At 40.0% G+C, this 23,410-nt stretch overlaps 1 protein-coding gene across 4 annotated transcripts in view; it reads right to left on the bottom strand.

Moving 5' to 3' along the window:
• The window catches only part of BACH2 (BTB domain and CNC homolog 2), a 383,325-nt gene that overhangs the window by 121,693 nt on the left and 238,222 nt on the right, over positions 1–23,410 (bottom strand). For 2 of the 4 annotated variants that reach the window (XM_023205308.2, XM_023205307.1), the window contains one exon: positions 16,974–17,053. The exons of the other annotated variants lie outside the window; for them this stretch is intronic. In XM_023205308.2, the coding sequence (XP_023061076.1) occupies positions 16,974–16,997 (24 nt within the window). In that variant the 5' untranslated portion in view covers positions 16,998–17,053. The remainder of the gene's footprint in view (positions 1–16,973; positions 17,054–23,410) is intronic. 4 annotated transcript variants of the gene reach the window in all.

Below are 23,410 nucleotides of genomic sequence, written 5' to 3'. Positions count from 1 at the left end.
GTTTGCCTGGGTATCAGCAGCAGAGGTTGCAGAAGATAGAATATTGCTGAACAGCGAGTGCACCTGTCTGATTCTTGCTTTGGAAGCTTCCTCTCAGGGGTGTACTCCACCCTGTGAGGTGTGGGGTGTCAGACTGCCCCTAGTGGGGGATGTCTCCCAGTTAGGCTACTCAGGGGTCAGGGACCCACTTGAGCAGGCAGACTGCCCCTTCTCAGATCTCAACCTCCGTGTTGGGAGATCCACTGCTCTCTTCAAAGCTGTCAGACAGAGTTGTTCGCGTCTGCACAGGCTTCTGCTCCTTTAGCTGAGCCCTGTCCCCAGAGGCGGAGTCTACAGAGACAGGCAGGTTTCCTTGAGCTGCTGTGAGCTCCACCCAGTTCGAGCTTCCCAGCGGCTTTATTTACCTACTTAAGCCTCAGCGATGGCGGGCGCCCCTCCCCCAGCCTCGCTGCTGCCTTGCGGTTAGATTGCTGCAGACTGCTGTGTTAGCAAGGAGGGAGGCTCCGTGGGCGTGGGACCCTCCCGGCCAGGTGTGGGATATATTCTCCGGTGTGCCGGTGTTACAGCGCAGTATTGGGGTGGGAGTTACCCGATTTTCCAAGTGTTGTGTGTCTCAGTTCCCCTGGCTAGGAAAAGGGACTCCCTTCCCCCTCGTGCTTCCCAGGTGAGGCGATGCCTCGCCCTGCTTCAGCTCTCGCTGGTCCGGCTGCAGCAGCTGACCCGCACGGATTGTCCGGCACTCCCGAGTGAGATGACCCCAGTACCTCAGTTGAAAATGCAGGAATCACCGGTCTTCTGTGTCGCTCACGCTGGGAGATGGAGACTGGAGCTGTTCCTATTCGGCCATCTTGCTCCGCCCCCTCTCAGGAGGATTTTAAAACGGTTTCATTCATTTACAAGAATAAAGATTTACAACTTAAGGATTTCTTGAGTTCAATTCCTATATTTATATACATTACATATTTATGTATATGTGTATATATTTTATTTGAACTTTTCTTTGTTGCTATTGTAAATAGGATATTAACTTCCATTATATCTTCTAACCAGTAGTTGATCACATACGTAAAGAATGTTTAGTTTTACATTATCCATTAGTACTTAATGGGTTATTGTTTCCACCATCTTCCAGCTGATTCACAGAAGAAAGCATACTATCCACGTGTGCAATCACATCATCTGCAAGTAACAAACATTAGTTTAACCTCATCCTTTTGACTTTTTACACTTCTACTTTCTTTCTCTTGTACTGCACTGGCTAAGTACATTTAGAACAATGTTAAAGAAGTAACAATGGGCGCCCTTTCTTTATTGTTTCTGACATAACATGGCTTCTCGTGTTTCCCTATTACTGGGTATATCCCTTTGGACATACACCCAGTAATGGGACTGCTGGGCCAAACGGTAGCTATTTTGACCCAGTAATCCCATAAACACTACATGTACTAAAGCGTGATGCTAATTTTAAATAAATAATATATATAATAAGTAATAATTTTATGTTAAGGAGGTATCCATCACTTCTGATTTTATAAAGTGGTTTTTAATGAAAAAGATGTTGAGTTACATCAATGCCTTTGCAGCATCTATGAACATGACCAAATAAGTGTTCCAAAAAGATCTATTCATATGATAAATTATATTAAAAGATTTTTCCAATATTTATCACTCCTGGAATGAACCTCATTTCGTTATGGTACACTATACTTTCAAAATGGTGCTAGGTTCTGTTTGCTGATATTTTATTTAGCATTTTACATTTGTGTTCTTCTATGGTGGTTGGTCTGATGGATTATCCTGCTCTTTAGAAGTCAGTGACTAAACTATATTTTCTTAGACAATTAGGGATTTTTAAATTTATCTGTAAAAAGTTGAGTAAAACAGGCTTTATGATTCCTTTGTAATATATCTTTTATTTAAATTATTTTTATTATTTCCTCTATTTTATTAATCAAGTCAGCTAAAGTTTCCTTGATTTTGTTGAGGTTTTCAAACAATATACTTTTGCATTTATTAATTCTTTAATTTTTCAGTTTGTGAATTCAGGATTTTTTGATACACTTTTATTTCCTTTTCACTATATTTTAAGTTTGTTTTATTGTTCTTTTCTAACGTTTTGAGTTAGACACTTAATTCATTTATTTCTATTTTTCTTATCTGACAAAATAAATATTTTAGGCCATGACTTCTGACCACTGCTTTAAGCTGCAGCTCCTGGATTCTGCTAAAAAGGCACTGACTTAGATCTTGTTGGCTTTATGTAACAGATACTTACCTAACCATTGCATATAAATAAACAATGGGAAACTGATGATTTAAAAAGATGTTAGCAGAGACCACTAAAGGAGCCCAGCAGTGAGTCTGTTGTACAGTGAAGAATAATTCTTTTTATTTATTTATTTATTTATTTTGAGACAGGGTCTTGCTCTGTCACCCAGGCTGGAGTGCAGTGGCGCAATCATGGGTCACTGCAACCTCCACCTTTTGGACTCAAGTGATTCTCCCACCTCAGCTTCCCGAATAGCTGGGACTATAGGTACGCAACACTGCACCCAGCTAGTTTTTTGTATTTTTTTGGTAGAGACAGGGTTTGGCCATGTTGCCCAGGCTGGTATTGATTGAACTCCTGGGCTCATCCACTCACCTCGGCCTCCCAAAGTGCTGAGATTACAGGAACGACCACTGTGCCCAGCCAAGAATAATTCTTTCGCTGCCATTCATGGTGTACTGACCAGGTGCACCAGGCACAGTGTAGGCTACTGTGAGAATAAACACGAAGGGGTCTCTGTCTTTCCATCAGTAAGGAAACCACACATGAGCATATAAAAACACATAATCACATACACCATATCACAGAAACATAAGGGCAAGTCATACAAACCATGAAGAGATACAAACTTTGACATAAAATAATTTCCCTTCTTCTGCTCAAAACATACATACCTATAATCTTTAATAGGCATTCATTTAATTTACGCTGACCTAAGTTGCTCTTGCAACTTTAACTTAAAAGCAGTTCACAATAACAACATTTGTTTTTGCATAGAATATGGGTCAGAAGAGATGTAGAAAGGCTTGTTGGGAAGCTCTTGTAACAGTCTAGGTGAGTGATGATGATGGCTCGGACTAGTGAGGCAGCATAAGAGTGGCAACTACAGCCTGATTTGGCGTGCATTTCAAAGATACAGAGGTACAGCTGACGGGATTTGCTAACGGACTGGATGTGGGGTGAGAGAGAATGAAAAGAGTGAAGGGTAACTTTGCGAATTTCAGCTTCAGCAATTACATGAATGAGGGTGTCATTTACGGAAAAGGGAAAACTCCAGGGGAGGAGCATGTTTGGGGACTGGGGTTGAAATAAATTGTTGATTCCTGGTAGCTCACCTGTCCAAGCTCACTATTATGGTTTGAATGTGGCCCCCAAAAGTTCATGTGTCGGAAACTTGATCCTTGAGACAGCAGTGCCGAGAGGTGGGACCTTCAGGAGGTGATTGGGTCATGAGGGTTCTGTCTTCATTAATGGATTAATGAGGGAGTGGGTTCATTATCACAAGAGTGAGTCTTTATAAAAGCCAGTCTGGCCATTTCTCATAACCGCTCTCACCATGTGATGCCAGCCTCCAGAACTAGAAGAAAATACCTTACCTTTTCCTCTTTTCCCTTTCCTTTCCTTTCTTCCCTTCCTCTCTCCCTCCCTCCCTTCCTTTCCTTCCTTCCTTTCTCTCTCTCCTCCCTCACTCCCTTTCTTTCTTTTCAAATTACTCAGTTTCAGGTATTAACTTACGGCAACAGAAAACAAACTAAGACACTCATCTCATTCACCTCTCCCATAAGTTGGTTATACTCAAGTTTCACTGATCTTTCTCCTATCACAGCTCCATGCTGTTGTATGTTCCGTTTCCACACCCGAAGTGTCCTGCCTACTCTTCTCTGTCTGGCAAACACCTGCTCATCCTTCAGGAATAATCTCAAATGTCAGCTCCTTTGGTTACCTTTCCGACTCCTGCAGGCACAGTTGGGAGAATAATGCTGGAGCTTTCCAGCCTCCCAGCCATCTCAGTCTCACAGAATTGCTTATGTGTCTGTCTCTGCCACCCGGTTAAGTTCCCCAAGGACAGAAGTCATGCTTTTTTCTTCTTTTTTCCCTGGAGCACAACGCCTGAAACAAAGATGGCTACTCAGTAAGTGTTTGTATTCATTCCATCAATATTGACTGAATGTCTACCATGTATAATATATGATGCCATGTACTGTTCTAGGTACCTGAGGATATAGCAATGAACAAAGCAAAATTGTGCTTGTCATAGAGCCTTCATTCCATTGGGGAAAAGGGCAATATACACACAAACGAATCTATAATAACGTGCTGTAGAGGAAAAAAATAAGGCAGGGCAAGAGAAGTGAAGGATGTGGGTGGTGAGGTCCTGTTTTAAATACTGCAGTCATGGAAGATCTCATTCAAGCAGATTCTAAATGAAGTGAGGGAGTAAACCATGCAGATATCTTGGAAAAGAGCTTTCCTGGCAGAAATAAACAGGCTGGTTCAATGGCCCTATAGCAGGAGTAGGCTTGATGCTCTCATGACTCAAAAGGCCGGAGTACCTGGAGGGCAGTGGCCAGAGAAAGCTGCAGAGGTAGTCAGGAAGTGAAGGGCATGCAGTTTGAGGTAGGAGTTTGGGTTTTATTCCAAGTGTTATGAGAAGCCAGAGCAGGCAAGTGATAGGGTCTGATTTACACTTTAAAAGATTCCTTTGGCTTCCATATGGAAAATGGGTTGCTGTAGGGTCAGACTGGAAGTAAGAAAGCATGTTAGGAGGCTCCTGCAGCCGTCTTGGTAAGCATGATGATGGACTGAACTAGGGAAGGATCAGAAAAGTGGTGACAAAGTGCCTGGATTTGACAGGTAGAGCTGATGGGATGTGCTAGTGGATTGGATGTGGAGTGAGAGAATGGAAAGCGTTAATGATGGCACCAAAGATTTCAGCTTAAGTGACCAGATGAATGTGGGTGTCATTTATTGAAATAGGAAACCCCAGGGGAGGATCAGGTGTGGGGGATGAGGGGAGAACAAGTGTTGGTTTTGGATATGACAACTTTGAGGAGTTGATTAGACAGCCCTGTGGAGGTAAGCAACTGAACACAGCCTAGGGTTCAGGGCAGGGCTGATTCTAGAGAGAGAAATTTGGGAGCCATTAGTATGGAGATGGTATTTAAAAGCCACAGACTGGATGAGATCACCAGGGAGTAAGCTCATGTGGGCTGAATGAATGAATAAGCAAGTTTATGCTCAGGAAGGAAACTGTTATCAGGCTGACAACATCTGACTCTACAGAGACTGGAAAAAGAGATAATAAATACTGGGTTGAGAGGGCATAGAATTAATTTTTTTCCCTGTCTACATGGCCAATCCAGACTTTTCCCTTAGATGCTCAGAAAAGCCTGCATCCTAAATTACTGAGGACAAAGCGGACCACAGGACTTTCTGGAGCAGTTTCCATTGCTTGACTTGTGTACAAGGTGTGTCAGCCTACTTCAGGTGTCTTGGTAACTAAGCACTTTTCTTGGTGAGCATCTTATTGCAGCATGTTGTGCAGGCTGGAACCCATGAGAGTGAGTCCTTCAGGAAAGAAACGACATTAACAGATGTACACAACATGTCTAAAATTAAGAAAGACGGGGCGAGGGGGAAGATCACAAATACAACATCTGTAACACTCCGTACGTGCAACTTGTCATCTCTATTGAAGAAACAGGCAGGCAAGCTTCCACAACTAAGATAAAATAATCTTTGTCATAAATCCGAGACAAATTGCATTGAATTTGAGGTAGTTAAGCTGTATTTCTCAAAAGTCAAAACCAAGTCAGTGGGTTCACCAAATTCTTTTGGTTACTTCAAATATCATACTACCAATACCAAAAACTTCTCAGGCCCATAGGGCTATAACCCCATGTAAAAACACTAAAAGGATGGTGATGCAAGAAGTATCCCACTGTGAAAAATTTCTTTTGCATACTTTCTAAAATTAATATTTCTTTCCAAATGCATAGGGTTTTGTCTGTCATTTATTTTGCTTTTTAATCATGAGGCACTAAAAGTTGGCACAGTTTTAAAGGTTCCAGCTTCTATGGACTTTTAAAATTTCCATTCATTCCCATAGCCTTACAGGCTTCTCTCCCCTAAAATCCATGAGGATTCTGTTCATATCTGCTCCCCTGCTCCACTGTGATCAAAGATATTCCTCCGTATCTCTATGTAATTCTCAAAACAGGAAATAAAGACCCCAAAATGAAGTCTCAGTATCTCATGTCTTCCCCAGTGTCCCATTCATATCCGAAAGAGTGAAAGTTCTGTTTTAGAATGACTGCTGGCTGCCAATGAGAGCTCTGGATATCTTGAAGTGGGTGAATGAAAACACACTCAAAGAAGAGCAAAGTTGTGTGGAAACTTGGAAACATGGAAAGATTCAGTCATTTAAGCGTTTAGGAAACATTTAGTGAGTGTCTACCACATGCCAGACACTTTGCTAAGTGCTGGGTCACAAACACAGGCCTCTGGAGCTCATAATATAGTGGCTAACCAGACAAATGCCATCAAGGACAGATGAGACGCCTCCCAGCAATGGCAATGCCTGAACTGAATTCTGAAGGAGGAAACAGAAATTATCTAAGAGAAGGCACAGAGAGAGAATCAGTTAATATTTGTGGATCCCTAACTGCATTCTCCCTTGTAAGCTTGGTACTAGGTATACAAACATGAATATGGTACACCTCCTCCCCCAAAAAAGACAAAAGACATAGTAGCTATTTTGAAATTTCAAAGGAGCTAGCTAGAAGCAGCATCCGATTTTTCTGGGTGACCCTATGGATGGTATCAATACAGAAGGTACTAAGGCAGGAACACACTGGAGAGTTGATTCCACAGGCTCTTTCAGATGTTTTTTTCCACAGACCTACAGAGACGCTTTTGTAAAAAAGTTCAAGTTTATGAGCATTCAAAAATAAATGCATCAGAGCTACTAGAATTAGGTGTGTGTGTGTGTGTGTTTTCACTGTAATTACAAGAATAAAGGGAAGGGTGAAGTTAAACCATATTCTTACGCCCAAGCAACTAATTAACAGAGGACAAGCCCAGGCCTTGACCAATTGCCCATGTAATTTCTTTTTTTCTTTTTTTTTCTTTTTTTGAGACAGAGTTTTACTCTTGTCACCCAGGCTGGAGTGCAATGGCGTGATCTTGGCTCACTGCAACCTCTGCCTCCAGTTTCAAGTGATTCTCCTGCCTGGGCCTCCCGAGTAGCTGAGATTACAGGTGTTTGCCATCACGCCTGGCTAATTTTTGTATTTTTAGGGGTTTCGCCATGTTGGCCAGGCTAGTCTTGAACTCCTGACTTCAGGTGATTCGCCCGCCTTGGCCTTCCAAAGTATTGGGATTACAGGCTTGAGCCACTGTGACTGGCCTGCCCACGTTATTTCTACAGACCTTTATCCTCTTGGTGCTTTGAGGAAGTTATCAGGGATTGGGGGGGGGGCAGAGGTGGGAGGGGCCTATAATGTAACTGTTCTGTGCCATACAGTCAGGTTCCTTTCTGGTTACTGGTGAGAAACCAGTGTCAGCTAGAGTTATACTGGCACATCCATGGTCCTGGAAAGGCCTTGGAAAGGCTGAGGCAGGCAAATGCTTCTCCACAGATCCCCTACCCCACCTCATTCATTCTCTTGGATGTCAGTGCTCTTCTGTTGACGGAACCTACACTTCATGCCCCATTTCCCCAAATCACTTCTTTCCTCTACTCATACAGTATCCTTGATGAAGCTGAGCACTTTCGAGCGTTCGGAGTTTTTGAAAGCTGTGACTATCTTACAATCACCCATCCTGACGTTCCTAGGAGTATTTATATTCTGAGGGTGAGTTAAGTTAGTGGACAATTATGGAAAAGAAAGGCCTTGTCAGTGCCTCCTGTAGAGTCACACCATCAATCCCTGAGGTAAGCGGGGCCTGAGTTCTCTCCAGCATACCCCCAAACCAGAACTTGGGTTGGCACTCCACTTTATTTTCTGAAGTTATGGATCTTAGGGCTGGCAAACACAATCCAAGACAATTGGTTCTCAAAGGTCTCAAATCATCTGGTATCTAAAGGGCTCAGCTAGGGGCTCCCCTGAAAGTCTCTCGGTAAATCTCTCCTTAGTATTAAAGATTTCAAATAAAACCTGAAGCAAACAGAGCACCTGTCTAGACGATAAGAGGCCTGACTCATATTCCATTCTATTACTGACTTGTGACAACTAGAAATTCAGTCATAGCTTACCTGTGGCATATTCCATGAAGTGGGTATAATAACAGAGATTAGTTTCAAGTTTAGGTCTTTCTATTTGTATTTTATTTATTTATTTAGAGACAGGGTCTCACTCTGTTGCACAGACTGGTGTGCAGTGGTGTGATCATAGTTCACTGCAGCCTTGAATTCCTGGGCTCAAGGAATCCTCTTGCCTCAGCCGCCTGAGTAGCTAGAACTACAGGTATGCGTAACCATGTGCAGCTAATTTTTGTGTTTTTCATAGAGACAGGGTCTCACTATATTGCCCAGGCTGGTCTTAAACTCTTGGCCTCAAGCAATCCTCCTCCCTCGGTCTCCCTTGGGCCTAAGCCTTCATGCTGCCATGGCATGTCATCACATGGTATTTCATGCTTGTTCCAACCAGGAACCAGGGCAAAGGAAAGGTCTTTGGTGTCAATGTAATACGAAACTTTGTGCTCATTTGCCATTGTGGCAGTTCCTAGGAAAGATCCTAAGAACTTCTGGGCAAAAGGCTGAAGACATATAATGGTTTCTTGGGAATTGAGGGTTGAGGTAAACATTTCTAAAATGTGCAAAAAAGTTAATTTTGAAAATCTGCTGCTCATTTGTTATAACTTCAGAGTTTCAATTTTAATTATTTTAAAAATTCCCTCTAACAAGCACACTTTCTGAATGACTACTGCCTCATCATTTGGCAGTCAACTCTTGAAACCTTGGCACTCTGAGCAATAATTATGAGTATGTCTTAATGTGCATCCATTGAGTTAGTTTGCCTGGGAAGAAGCTGAAGGATATAAATTACATTTTTGGCTGTAACACTCACTAGCTCTTTAGATTTATAACAGCTCTTGCTTACCTTCAGAGGCTTTTTCTGTAAAGAGGGGTAAACAGAACCCAACTTGCAGGGTTCTAGTGAGGACTGTGTTAATGTAAGCAAAATGGGGAACTCAAAAGTTCCTTTTGTTGTTATACAGAGGATCCAGAGTAAGCAAAAAATAGTTAGTTGCAGCTATGACGCCATCTGATGAGAAATGATGAAAAATCAACTCTACATGCACCACCTCAATCTGATCCAATCATTCCATAAACATTTATTGATTGCTTAGATGCCAAGTTATTATTTTAAGTTTTGTAGACACAGTTACTATATTTAACAGGACAGACAAGGTCCCTACATTCTCAGGTCTTATATTCTAGCTGGGAAAACCAGATAATAAACGTGTGTAAGTAAACAATAAACTATCAAGTAGCGATAAGTGTTATAAAAACAAAATAGCGTGCTATGATAGGAAGTCACTGGGTGACTACGGATGACAGACCTCTCTGAGGTCATGACATTTCAACTGAGATCTCAATGACGTGAAGGAGAGAGCCACAGGTAGGCCTCTGGCAATGAATCTCTGTGTGGTCTGTGGAACCCCTGGGAATCCCGAGACCCTTTCAGAAAGCCAATGAAGTCAATTCTGTTTTCATGGTCATACTAAGATGCTATATGCCTTTTTCATAGTGTTGACATGAGCACTGCTGGTGAAAACGTAATGGTGGGTAAAAATGCTGGCATCTCAGTATGAAACAAAGCAGTGGCACCAAACTATCAGTTCTTCACTACCATATACTCACCATAGAACAAGGTGCCAGTTTCACTTATAAAGGAACTTGATCAAGCAGTAAAAATTATTATTTGTACTAAATCTCAACATATAACATTTTAACATTCTGTGTGACAAAACAAGATGTGCACATAAAGTACTTTTGCTGCATACCAAAGTATGATTGTCATCTCAAGGAAAAGCATTTGTGGGATTAAGTGGCAAGCTGCACAAATCACTCTTTTCAGAGAACACCATTTTTACTTGAAAGAATGACTGATAAACGAAGGTTACTCAGACTTGGGTATTTGGGAGATATTTTCTTGAAATTGAACAAGGTGAGTGAGCTGTCACTTCAAGGAAAACAACTGACAGTATTTATTGCCAATGATAAAATCTAAGCTTTCAAATAAAAATCAGATTTTTGGAAAATGTGTATTTACTACTGTGAGCTTGGCAGCTTCCCCAAATTTGAAAGGCTTTTCTGATAAGACTGATGGTAACATTAATAGGTGACTTTTTTTGAACATTAAAATAGTGTCATCATTTTGAAGATCTGTGTAAGTTGATAAAGCAACATGTTCCAATCACACAAAATCATACTCGGTAAAAGATGTGATGTGCAAGGCAGAGTAATGAATTTTAATATAATGGAGTTTGAAAAGTTCATTGATCTGGCTTTAGATTCCATATTGCAACTAACTTTTAAGAAGTTACCACTTGTCAAATTTTAATGTAATATGAAAGAAGAACATCCACAATACTTGAAAAACCTATTAAAATAACTCTATCCTTGTCCAAATACGCATATGTGTGAGGTTGAATTTTTTCATATAATGAAACCAAAATGACATATCACAAGATTGAACACTAAAAGAGATATTAGAATTTAAATGTCTTCTAGTATGCTGGACATTAAAGGAATTGGGGAAAATATAAAACAATGCTATTCTTTTCACTTTTGTTTTATCTTGAAAAATACAGTTTTTTCATAAAGATATGTTATTCATGTTAACATGCAGTGGGCTTATTATTGTGATTTTAAAATTAATAGATACTTTAAATGTTCGATTTTAATTTCTTATAAGGTAAATATAAATAGATAAAACCCAAATAAACGAAAGCTCTTTGGGGTTCTTTGTAATTTTTTTTTTTTTTTTTTTGAGACACAGTCTTGCTCTGTCGCCCAGCCTGGAGTGCAATGGCGCGACCTTGGTTCACTGCAACCTCCATCTCCTGGGTTCAGGCAATTCTCTCCTGCCTCAGCCTCCCAAGTAGCTGAGATTACAGGTGCCTACTACCATGTCCAGCTAATTTCTGTAGTTTTAGTAGAAATGGGGTTTCACCATGTTGACCAGGCTGGTCTTGAACTCCTGACCTCAGGTGATCTGCCCACTTCAGCCTCCCAAAGTGCTGGGATTATAGGCATGAGCCACCATGCCCAGTGGTAATGTTTAAGAGTATAAAGGGGTTCTGAAACCAAAATTTTGAGAACAATTGACCTAAGGCAGATTAAACAATACAATTTTAGTTTATTTAGGTCTTGCATAAGTTCTATTGGATTTGTTTATTTAGGTCTTGCATAAGTTCTATTAGATTTGTTAAATTTTTGTTGTTATTATCAATAACTTTTTAAAAATTACTTTTCTGTTACTGGTGTATAAGGCAATTAATTTTTATTGATATATATTGTATATTGATCTTATATCCAGCCACTCTGCTAAACTTTCTCACTGGACTTATTCTTTTACATCAGTCTTACTATTAGTACAGGGTTGGCAAATTATGATCTGTAGAATAGATACAGTCTACCATGTTTTTAAAACAATATTTTGTAGGAACAGAGCTATATCCACCCATTTACGTATTATCCATAGCTGCTTTTGCACTACAGTGGCAGAGTTTAGTAGTAGTGAGAGAGACTATATGGCCCACAAAGCCAAAAATATTTACTATATACCTTTTTACAAAAAAAGGTTACCAAACCCTGTATTATGAACTCCATTCATAGAACTAACTTTCGGCTCTATTGCTACCCTATATAGTATTTAAAATTTCAATTTAATTAATTCTATTCTCATCTTTATTCATCCTTCCTTTGTCGTTCATCTTTTTTTTAACCTTCTCAAAGTTAGCGTCTTAATTTTCACTTTTTCCTTTTCCAATAACAAACCTGCATGTTCAGCACATGTATCCCAGAACTTAAAAGTAAAATAAAAAATAAAAATAAAAAAAATATGAGACTATAAATTTTCCTCCAAGTACAACTTTTACTGTATCTCACAAGTTTTGATACATCATATTTTCATTATCATTCAATTCTAAGTATTTTAAATTTTCCATTATTACACCTTTGATCAAAGAATTATTTTAAAATGTTAAAAAATTTCCACATATACGGGGAATTTTGGGAGGTTTATGTTTTAGTTACTGAATTCTAATTTAATTATATTGTGATCAGATAATGTGGTCATTATATTGATTCTTGGAAATCTGTTGAGACTTGTTTTAGGGGCGTAGTATAAGGGCAAGTTTTGTAATTCTTCCTTGTGAAGAACACATATATTCTAATTGATGCAAGATTCTATGAATCAAACTATTTAGTTGTACTGCTTCAATTTTATATACCTTTACTAATTATTTGTTATGTGCTTGACCACACTTGGAGAAATGTGAACTTTCTCTATAGTTTTATTAATTTTTGTTTCACGTTTTGATGCTATATAGAAATGTTATACCTTTCCAATGAATTAAAACCTTATCAATATGTAGTGCTCTATCTTGATTAATGTTTTATGCCTTAAAGTCTTCTATCTATCTATCTATCTATCTATCTATCTATCTATCTATCTATCTATCTATCATCTATTTATTTATTTATTTTTGAGAGACAGGGTCTTTCTCTGTCACCCAGGCTGGATGGAGTTCAGTGGCATGATCTTGGCTCACTGCAACCTCCGCCTCCGGGGTTCAAGCGATTCTCATGTCTCAGCCTCCTGAGTTGGGATTACAGGTGCAGGCCAGCATGCCTGGCTAATGTTTTGCATTTTTAGTAGAGACAAGGTTCCGCCATGTTGGCCAGGCTGGTCTCGCTGGCCTCAAATGATCTGCCTGCCTCGGTCTCCCAAAGTGCTGGGGTTACAGGCATGAGCCACCATACCGAGCCCTTAAAGTCTATTTTGACTGATATCAACAAAGCTACTTTAGCTCCCTTTTGATTGGTATTTGCTCGAATATGTTTTCCATCCCTTTACTTTTGATCTTTCTTTGTCTTTCTGTGTTAAAGGTATATTTTTCTAAACACTGTATAGCTGAATTGGTATTATATTTTTTTAAAAATCTTAATTTTTACTCTATTTTTTAGCCAGAAAGTTTAGGCCATTTACATATATTGTGATTGCTGATATATTTGTATTTGTTTTTATAATATTATTTTCTATTTGTCCTACTTTCCTACGCTTTATGCATTTTTTCTTTTTTTTTTTGAACATCAGGCCTAGAAGTTATATACTAGTTCTTTTCTTTTAGCAGTTACCCTTGAAATCCAAAATTAGTAGTTTAACCCCTTCAGAACAAAAGGACCTTATAATGCAAACTCTGATTATCTCCTTCCTCATATATAGGGAGTTTTACACAGTATTTTAAACCAGCAATATTTGTTTAGATTTGCCTACATGTTTACCGATTTCTTTGCTTACCATTTCTATTTTTCAGACCTTTTGCTATCTTTTTTCTTCTTTCTGAAGTATATGCTCTTTTTTTTCTTTTAAACAGACAGGGCTGTGCTTTGTCATCCAAACTGGAGTACAGTGGTGTGATCAGGGCTCACTGCAGTCTTCAACTCCTGTGCTCTAGTGATTCTCCCACTTCAGCCTCCTGAGTAGCTAGGACTACAGGTATACACCACCCATTTGGCTATTTATTTATTCTTGTAGAACCAGGGTCTCACTGTGTTGTGCAGACTGGTCTTAAACTGGCCTCAAGCAATCTTCCTGGCTTGACCTCCCAAAATGCTGGGATTACAAGTGTGTGTCACTGTACCCAGCCTGAAGTATATTTTTTGAAGTTCCTTCAGTGTAAGTCTGCTGGTGGTAAACTCCCTTAGGTTTTGTATGTCTGAAGAAAATATTTCACTCTCATTTTGAAGGTTATTTTTGCTGACAACACAATTTAAGTTGAAAATCATTTTCTCTCAGAACTTTGAAAATATTTCACTGTCTCCTGGATTTAGTCATTGCTGTTGAGAAGTCTGCTGTCAGTCTAAGTATTGTGCCTTTGTGGATGTGGTCTGTTTTCCCTACGGCTTCTTTTAAGAGAGCTGTCTTCAGCGATTTACAGTCTAGTAACTACAGTATAAAAAGTTGTGAATGCTTATTTGTCTTTTTAGATACACTGCTTCCTGTATCTCTGGATCAGTATTTCTCATCTTATTGAAAAATTCTGAGCCACAATCTCTTTAAACATTGTCTCATCTCCATTCTGCATATTTTTGTTTCCTTTGACCCTCTAAATAGGCTTATGTTAGGCTTGCTTATTCTGCCCTCCAAACTTATTAACCTCTCTTCCTTATAGTTCCATCTCTGTCTGTTTGTGCTCCACTGCATGAAACTATTTTAGTTTTATTTTCCAGTTCATTAATTAATCCATTACAAAAAAGCTTATCCACTAAATTTTTTGATAATTACTTTTTTATTACTGAAGGTTTTCTTTAGCTCTTTTTCAAAAGTGCCTGGTGATTGTGATAGACCACTGTTGTTCACCATTTTTGTATTCTATATTTAAGTTAATTTTTCTTTATATAAGGTAGTCTAGTTTCTTCTTATCTGATAATTCAAACATCTAAAGTCCTTGGTGAGGAAGGAGTAATCAATACATTAATGCTACTTTTGCTAATTTCCACTCATGGTGGTTTGTTTCCTTGTTTGATAATCTTTTTTGAAAGCTCAAGATCCTAATCTGTGAAAAAAACTAGAAGTCTAAATTACATTTGCTTTATCTGGAATTTAGTTGTACTACCAACCTGTGCTATTTTATCTCCCTTCTAGAATCCCAGGCTTAAACTGGGGGAGTTGCAGTACAGTCCCCATTTGCACCCCCACATGACCATCACACACAAACACAAGTGATGGGTAAGTCTGCCTTTTCTGGCTTGATTACTGTGGACATATATGCACTTAGCTACTTGTATTTTTTTATTAGATATTTTCATTACTTCCTAGGAGTTCTAAAATGCAACAGAGATACCCTTGGAGTACAAAGTCTGTTACACTGGCAGAAGAGGAGGTCCTCTTTAAAAGTTTTTAGAAAGTAGGAGATTCACATCTGACTGTAGATTTTGAAGAGCTTTTTCTAGATTCTCTGTAGGAATGAACTGCAGGGAGGTAGGAATGAAAGCAGAGCCAGGTAGGAGGCTAATGTAGTAGTTTAAGTGAGAAATTGAAGCAACATGTCTGAGAGAGGTAGCAGAGGAGATAGAAAGAGGTGAAATGACTTGATATCTGATTGGGCATAAAACAGTAGGAGTTTTTGATAGTTTGGATATGGAAGGTGAGGTATAGGATCCCTGGTTGAAGGCTGATGGTGTCATTTACTGAGATAAGAATAATTGGGAGATGGAGAGTTTCCAGTGTTTGTGTAGGTTAGGGCCTGGGTAGAAATTAAGAGTTCTGTTTTGGATATGTTAAGTTTGAAATGATTATCAAACATCCAAGTAGACATGTCAAGTACCCTGTTGCACATATAAGTCCGATATTTAGGGAAGACAGCTGTGCTCAAGATATAAATTGGGGAGTTGTTGCCATAAAGGTTTGGAAGCAGAGGAGATAACAAGTGAGAGGGCAGAGAGAAAACATAGGGACAGCCTGAGCCCCAGGGCACATCAATTCAGAAACTAACAGAGAAGGAGACAGCAGCGGTGATTGAGAAGGAAAAAAAAAATCCAAGAGAGGAGCTGTCATGGAGGCTCAGAGAAAAGTGGGTCCCAGGAAGAAGGGAGTGATTGACTGTGCTGGAAGCTACTGAGAAGCTGAGGAAGATGAGGCGACAAGGTGGTAACTGGTAGCTTTGATCTGAACAGTTCTGGTGAAGCAGTGGTATCAGAGACTTTAATGGAGTGTGTCAAGGATAACAGGAGATGAGTCTAGATAATACCTGTAGACAAGAAGTTCGAAGTGTTTTGTGTGAAAGGGAGCAGTAAAGTGCAGTAGAAGCTAAAGGAGAATGTGACATAAGGAAGTTTTTTCCTGGGGAAATAATAAAGATTTTTTATGCCAACGGGAAAGATTTAGTGCAAACGGAGAAACTGATCATGCAGGAAAGAAAGGGAATATTTTCAGGGAAAATATTCTTCAAAAGATTAAGCACCCGTAAGTCTTTAAGAGGTGATGTGAAACGTGTGTGGCGTGAGTCATCCATATGACCTACAAGACAGAAGGGCTAGGACACCTATATTACATAAGGACTTGGGGGCTGAGTAATCTTTATTCGCCAAGTTCTCATGAAGTCTACTCCACCTTACCTTCAAATTTACCCATTTCACAGCAGCTAGAGGTAGAAGCTATAGAACATATCTGATAATTATGGTCCGAAAGTTGTTTGGGTAGTTATAAAAGTACATGATTAACTCAATATACAGCTAAAGGGGTCTTACAAAATTTCCTAGTTTGGTCTCTATCCACTTTAGTAACTGAATCCTAAAGGTCTTAGAATGGACACCTCACTATCCCTTGGGAATTACTTCTAGGATGCTGTCACCATGCAATGTGTCTAGCACAAATAGCAATTTTGTGATTAATGGTCATACGATACAGCTGAACTGTAATTTTCTTCACCCAAAGACCTTTATGTATTAGAAATTTACTTTTTCTTCTCTAAGCCAAACAACCTCTTTCTCTTGATTTTCCTTTACAGATCTTATTTTGTATCATTTGGCTAGTCTTCTTGACTCTTTCCCTTCTCTCCAACTGTTTTTTTTTCCCCCTAAAGTGTAGTGACCAGCAATTAACAAACTACTCAAATAAAGTCTGAGTAATCCTGAGAGCAGTGTGAGTATTTCAACACGTCTCCCTTAGACAGATGAAAGGCTGACCTGGCTCTGCCAAGACTTGAACATATTCCAGTTCCTGCTGATCTGGGAAGTCTCTTCCACTTGCGTTTTTCTTCTTTTACCTGGCAATTTGAATAAAATGAAAATACAACCAGATGTATATGGAAAAGACTTCTCAGTGTACCTGTTCTTTAAAACCAGCTTGAGCTTTATGTAAAAGTCAAAATGTGCGCATACCAATTCCTTCTAAAATGTAACAAATATCTAAATATACCAATAAAATGTTTTGTCTCTCAACTGCATATTCCACAAAGTATTTCTTAAAATCCAAAAGCAAGTATTCAGATGAGGTAATTAATTAAGTGAAGTGTTGGGTTTGGAAAGCCTTCTACTATTTTGAGGCTAATGATGGTTGAGAAACTCCTATGGGTGTGTGTGTGTGACAGAGATTCTGCCTGCTAATTACTTCCCAAGAAAAATCTAAGCATCCAACAATCATTCTCATTTTTCCTAAGCAGCATGAAATATCACATCACATTACATTATGTTATGCCAAGTAACAGGATGTTCTTGGGGTAACATGACAAAACAATGCAGCTGGGAAAAACAAATTGAAAGGCCAAGTGATGTGCATATAGTTTTGGGTAGGTAGTGCTATAAAAAGAAAGAAAAAGGTGCACACTGATAATAAGAGGTGACTTACAGGTTTTGATACCCACAGGTGATTTTAGAAAGGCAGCTTTGTTTTAAACGTAAGATTTATGCTATAAGCTTTGGCTCCTTTTTTTTTTTTAATTAATTTTTTTTAAATTATACTTTAAGTTCTAGGGTACATGTGCATAACGTGCAGGTTTGTTACATATGTATACTTGTGCCATGTTGGTGTGCTGCACCCATCAACTCGTCCGCACCCATCAACTCGTCAGCACCCATCAACTCGTCATTTACATCAGGTATAACTCTCAATGCAATCCTTCCCCCTTCCCCCCTCCCCGTGATAGGCCCCGGTGTGTGATGTTCCCCTTCCTGAGTCCAAGTGATCTCATTGTTCAGTTCCCACCTATGAGTGAGAACATGCGGTGTTTGGTTTTCTGTTCTTGCGATACTTTGCTGAGAATGATGGTTTCCAGCTGCATCTTTTACTTACATTTGTTTCACTCTGAAAAAGCACTGGAGCCCTTTTGAACTTCAATTTTTTCCTCTGGAAAATGGGAATACTACCCACCCTACCTCTTTCATATGGCTGTTGTGAGATTCTAATGCCTGGTATATTTAGGTGTTTTATAAATGTCTGATTGGATACCGATAGATATCTGAACTGGATTTAATATTCTGTATGTCACAGATTCCAGTCTGTACATTTTTCACTTAATGGTATTTCAGAAGGAAGGATATATCTTATTGCTGGTGGCTTATATTTTAATTAATTTTTTTTCTTTCTTGGTGGTACATAATATATTTAAACCAATGGCCTCTTAGAAATATACCTAATGTAAATGATGAGTTAATGGGTGCAGCACACCAACATGGCACATGTATACATATGTAACAAACCTGCACGTTGTGCACATGTACCCTAGAACTTAAAGTATAATTAAAAAAAAAAAAGAAATATGGCAAATAAAAGAGTTGGGAAATGGCAAAAGCACTATGCAAATATCAGTTATTTATTCAGAAAACGAGATTTTACCAAAAGTATCCTTTATGCAAGGCATTCAGAAGGAAATGAAAATGAGTAAGACTGGGTCCTTAATCTCAAGAAGAGTGCAATGCATGAAATGGATGACTCAGGATAACTCAAATGCCAACAGAATGTGATACGTGCCATTTGAGTAGCATTCCCAACTTGGTACCCTGTGAATGCAGAAGAGGAAATAACTTTTAGTAGGATCAACCAGGGAAGCAGCATGGAGGAGGTGGCATCTGGCCCGGCCTTGACAGATGCATAGTATCGTAATAGGCACATATGGCAAGGGGAGATACCCTATGCAGAGAGGACAAGTGAGGCATGGACACAGGATGCACAGTGAATATTCTGAGGAATATGGTCCAGACAAGAAGCAGTCCAGACAAGAAGGAGCGTGGGGACTGTGATGGGTTGCTGGCTGTAGGATATTAGAGGTCTGGGCTCAATTTGGTGAATGCGTTAGGCTCCTGAGCAAGGAGCAGCCTGATAAAAGTGGGGCATTAGGAGCATGTGCAGGTGGACTGGTTAAGAAGAGGCTGGAAGCAGGGGCATCCTAAAGCAGGCCTTGTGCAGGCTTGAAAAGTCCAGATAATGAGTGGGTAGTGGGGGTTGAAAGGAAATGACAAATGGATGGTAGAGCCATAGTTAAATGCCAAAGATCCTTAACAAGAATCCTAGAGAGAAAGCCCATTTCACAACTGGACAGAAAGGATGCACTGAATTGATGTCTGACTGTGTGCTCCTTGAGGATGAGAACTGCATGCTTTGTACATTGTTGTATCCTAGCACTTGGTACATGGTACTTATACAATAACTATTTAATACATTCCCTTCCTCCAAAAATTCTATTTATATTTTTAATTCAATTCAGCAAGCATGTACCTGTCACGTGCTCGATGCCAGACACTGGGGTTGGGAAGAATGGGCTGATATGGTGGACTGTTTTTCAAATGGCTACAATAATTCCTTCCTTACAGAGTCTTGGGCAGCTCCTCCAAAACTGACTCAGGGCATAGCCATAGGACTTGCTTTTATCAAAGGCATAACAGAAAATATGAGGTAAGCAGAAACTTAAAAAAAAAAAAAAGTCTGCACATTGATAAAGTAATGTGTTCCAGTCCAGACAGGTTTAATATGAAATCCTTGAGGCATTTCCAGCAGGCAGTTTGGTATAAAGCAGTAGGTCCTGCTGCCTTTTTTTTTTTTTTTTGACTCCTGAGGACACCATATAAAGAATTCCAGGCTAGCCTGCTGGACGATGAGAGAGCACATGGAACAGAGATGAGTCATCTCAGGTAAGGCCTCCCCAGACCAACCATCCTAGAATGGGGCGGGCGGGGGGGAGTGGGTAACAACCTTTTTCTTAAAGGACCAGCAGTAAATACTGTAGGCTTGTGGGCCATATGATCATACCCATTCCAACTACTCAGCTCTGCTGTTGTAGTGCGGAAGCAGCCATAGATGATATGGGAGTGGCTGTATTCCAATAAAACCCTATTTACAAAAACAGGTGGCAGGCCTGTGGGCTATGGTTTGCCTACCTCTATCCCAGATTATTCAGCCCCAGCCTGAGCCAGTCCAAACCAGAAGAACTGCCCAGCCAATTCACAGAATCGTGAGAAATAATAAATGTTTGTGGTTTTAAGCCACTAAATTTGGAAGTGTTGTTACACAGCTAATGCTAACTGATGAAGCTAGTATAAAACACATAAAGCATACACCTTGTTTGAAGGCACTTAAAATCCACTTGTGGAAGCAGGACATGTGTGGGAAACGTTTAAATAACCATAGAAGGCAGTATGTGACTAAATGTCAAAATGAATGTTGCAGGAGAATTAGAATTATAAGGATTTATAAAAGGGAAAAATTAGTTTGGACACACAAAAAACTTGGGCAGCATCATAAAGAATGGGTAGAATATGACAGTTCCCTAAACATTCCTGTTTCTTTTTCACTATCTTTCTTTATGCTGCCTACTTTTATGTCTACGTAATCCAGTAAACTGGGTGCCTTCTGAGGGCAGATCTTATTTTCTATTTTCTAGGTTCCCAGAGTCCAGTGCAGTGCTTGGTTCACAGCCAGGCTCAACATATACTTACTAAAGAAACCAATAAGCCCACAGCTGGAGAGGAGAAAGAGCATGTCTGTGGAAAAATCAAACCTAATGATCAAAGAACACTGCACAGGAATTCATGTGGTGCATTCGAGAGAGGCGACCAGTGGCTCAGGGAGAGGAATGAGATTAGGGTAAGTAGAAGCTATAGCTGGCCAAGTGACTCTGGGTCATGGGTTGGGGGTGACGAGGCAAAGTGAAGGACCCTGACTTTCAGGGAGTTAAAGCCATATGTTACTGGAATATGTCACCTAGTTGATATTTATGAAGATGAGTTTGGTGGCAGAGGGTAGGGTGGATTCCAGGCAAGGAGAATAGTTAGGACAATTTAATAATCCAGGAACAAGAGAGCAGACTAGCCTAGGAGATGGTGGGAATACCAAGGTGTCAGGTCCTGATAAACACCAAATAGAGCTGAGCCTGTGCTTCAGCATAAACGACAGAAGAAAATAGAGACATCTCAGGCATTCCTTCATGCCACATTTACTGGGTACAAGGTATTATTAAGTCATGTGTTCTCAGCCCATGAAGACACTCAACAGAACCAGGTTACATTTGGAACCAAGATACATAAGGTCAAGGACCCCACTTTACTCATGGAGAAACACAAGACAACCAGGAACTGTGAGTGAGGCAGCTGCTAGAGTGGACAGGGTACAAGCTTTGCAGTGACATACACAGCCTTACAGCCTGGCTCCATTCTTATTAGCTGTGTGATGTTGGACAGACCACGAACACCACTGATAATGGTATTCACCTTGCAGGCTGGTTGAGAATTATAGAAAGGGTGGGTGATGTACACAGCAGTCCCTGAATAGAGCAGGCACTTGTATGATTCACAATTACAATAAAAGCAACATGTAATAGGGAACACATGAATGGTATAATTTGAGTGTTGTAATAGGGCAGAGAAAGAAAAATAACTTTTGGCTGGGACAGTCACTTTGGATTTGAGAGTGAGAATAGCATGTGGTCTGTTGGCAAAAAATGAGGACGATTTTGACAAGTAGGGGAAAGGGGAAGGTCGTTCCAGGAAAAGAAAACGTTCTGTGGAAGGGAACAGAGATGAAAGACGTAGCCGCTCTTGTGGAGCGTGGTGGAATTTAGGTTGGCTGTTGCAAGGTGGAAGGTGAGGCTGGGAAGCAGGTTAGGGTCAGACAGCAGAGTGGCTTGAATGCCAGGGAGAGGAGCTGGGATGTTACGCAGTAAGTAGTGAGGTGCTGCTGAAGGATCCTGAGTGGGTCAGTGATGCGATCAAACCCCAGGTGGCACTGCGAGTGCTGTGGAGGCAGGAGACACTCATGCAAGGAGGGCACAAACAAGGTCAGGCATGCCCCTTCCAGGGAGTGGCCAGAGCCATGGCAGGAGAAGGCATGTGAGAGAGGATGCAGAGGACGAACTGGCCACGTTGGGGAACAGTGAAGGTGGGGAGGGAGAGGGTGGAGCTGAAGTCACTATGAAATGAGAACATAGACTGACTGGTTGACTCATTGGTTCATTCAGTTAAGCTGCCATTGAGCTTTGTTTGTTACGTGTTCAACACTTCCAAATGGTGGTAATCGGCTGTGCACAAGACATGGTTGCTTCTCCCCAGGCCAGGGGGTGTCACCAGACACACACGTTCTTTCAATGGAGGGAGATAATAGACTATGCATGCAGTGTGGTCACAGTGTATTTACCATTGTAGCTAATCCCCAGAGTATATCACAGGACTTGACATATACTAGATGCTCAATAAATGTTTATTGAACTTATTCATTCACTCAACAAATATTTATTAAGCACCCAATCCATTTTGGGCGTAGTTCTAAGCACTGCGGATACATCAACGACTATAACAAGTATTTCTGAGGTTCCTTGAGATCTCTGTGCATTCAGTTTACACCCAAAGCATAAACAAAATCACTGTACTTATTCTAATTATGTTGTAGAACTAAAGTCAGCATTTCTTGGTATTCAAGAAATGCTTGGTATTTTTTTCCTCCAGAGTTAAAAGATACTTATTTGGAAAAGTATCAAACATCCCATTTGGAATTAAGTTCAGAACTTTTAAAAAATTGTGGAATTAATTTTGAGATTGAAATTAAACATGACATAGTATAGAATATATTCACTCAAGCAACCATTTAGGAAGACCTAACTTGTAAGCTCATCTCAGGCACCACGGAGTATACCAGTGATGAATCAGAAAGTCCCTGTCCTAAAAGATCCTATGACATAACAATAAGGATAAAATAAAGACAAACACATTGCACGGTAACACAATGCTAGGATGCCCAAATATGTCTTGCTTTTTCTTTTCTCCTTGTCCTGCTTAAGAGGCTAGTTAGCCTCCACCAGGTATGCCCTTACTCTCTGCTTTACCTAGCCAATAAACTGGCACCTGTCACTTGCTGTCTACATCACAGCTGTTTGTGAATGTCTTAGGTCCTCTGCTAGATGGTGAACTCTGAGGGTGGGGTCTGGCTTTATTCAACTCTTCAGAGGCAGTGTGGGGGATACTAAAGATAGGAACAAAGTATTGTGGAAACTCAGAGGAGTGAAACTTGAAAACTCAAATATCTTTGCATTGGTTTATGAAAAAAGAGCAAATGTAAATGTTTACTTGTGTACAAGACAAAGGTCCAGATCATTTTCTGGTGAAAAGAAGAAAATTGCTTCTTTTTTAAAAGATGTTAC

Source organism: Piliocolobus tephrosceles, chromosome 5, assembly GCF_002776525.5.
Source record: "Piliocolobus tephrosceles isolate RC106 chromosome 5, ASM277652v3, whole genome shotgun sequence".
NCBI lineage: Eukaryota > Metazoa > Chordata > Mammalia > Primates > Cercopithecidae > Piliocolobus > Piliocolobus tephrosceles.
This window is presented reverse-complemented; position numbering and strand designations above follow the sequence as displayed.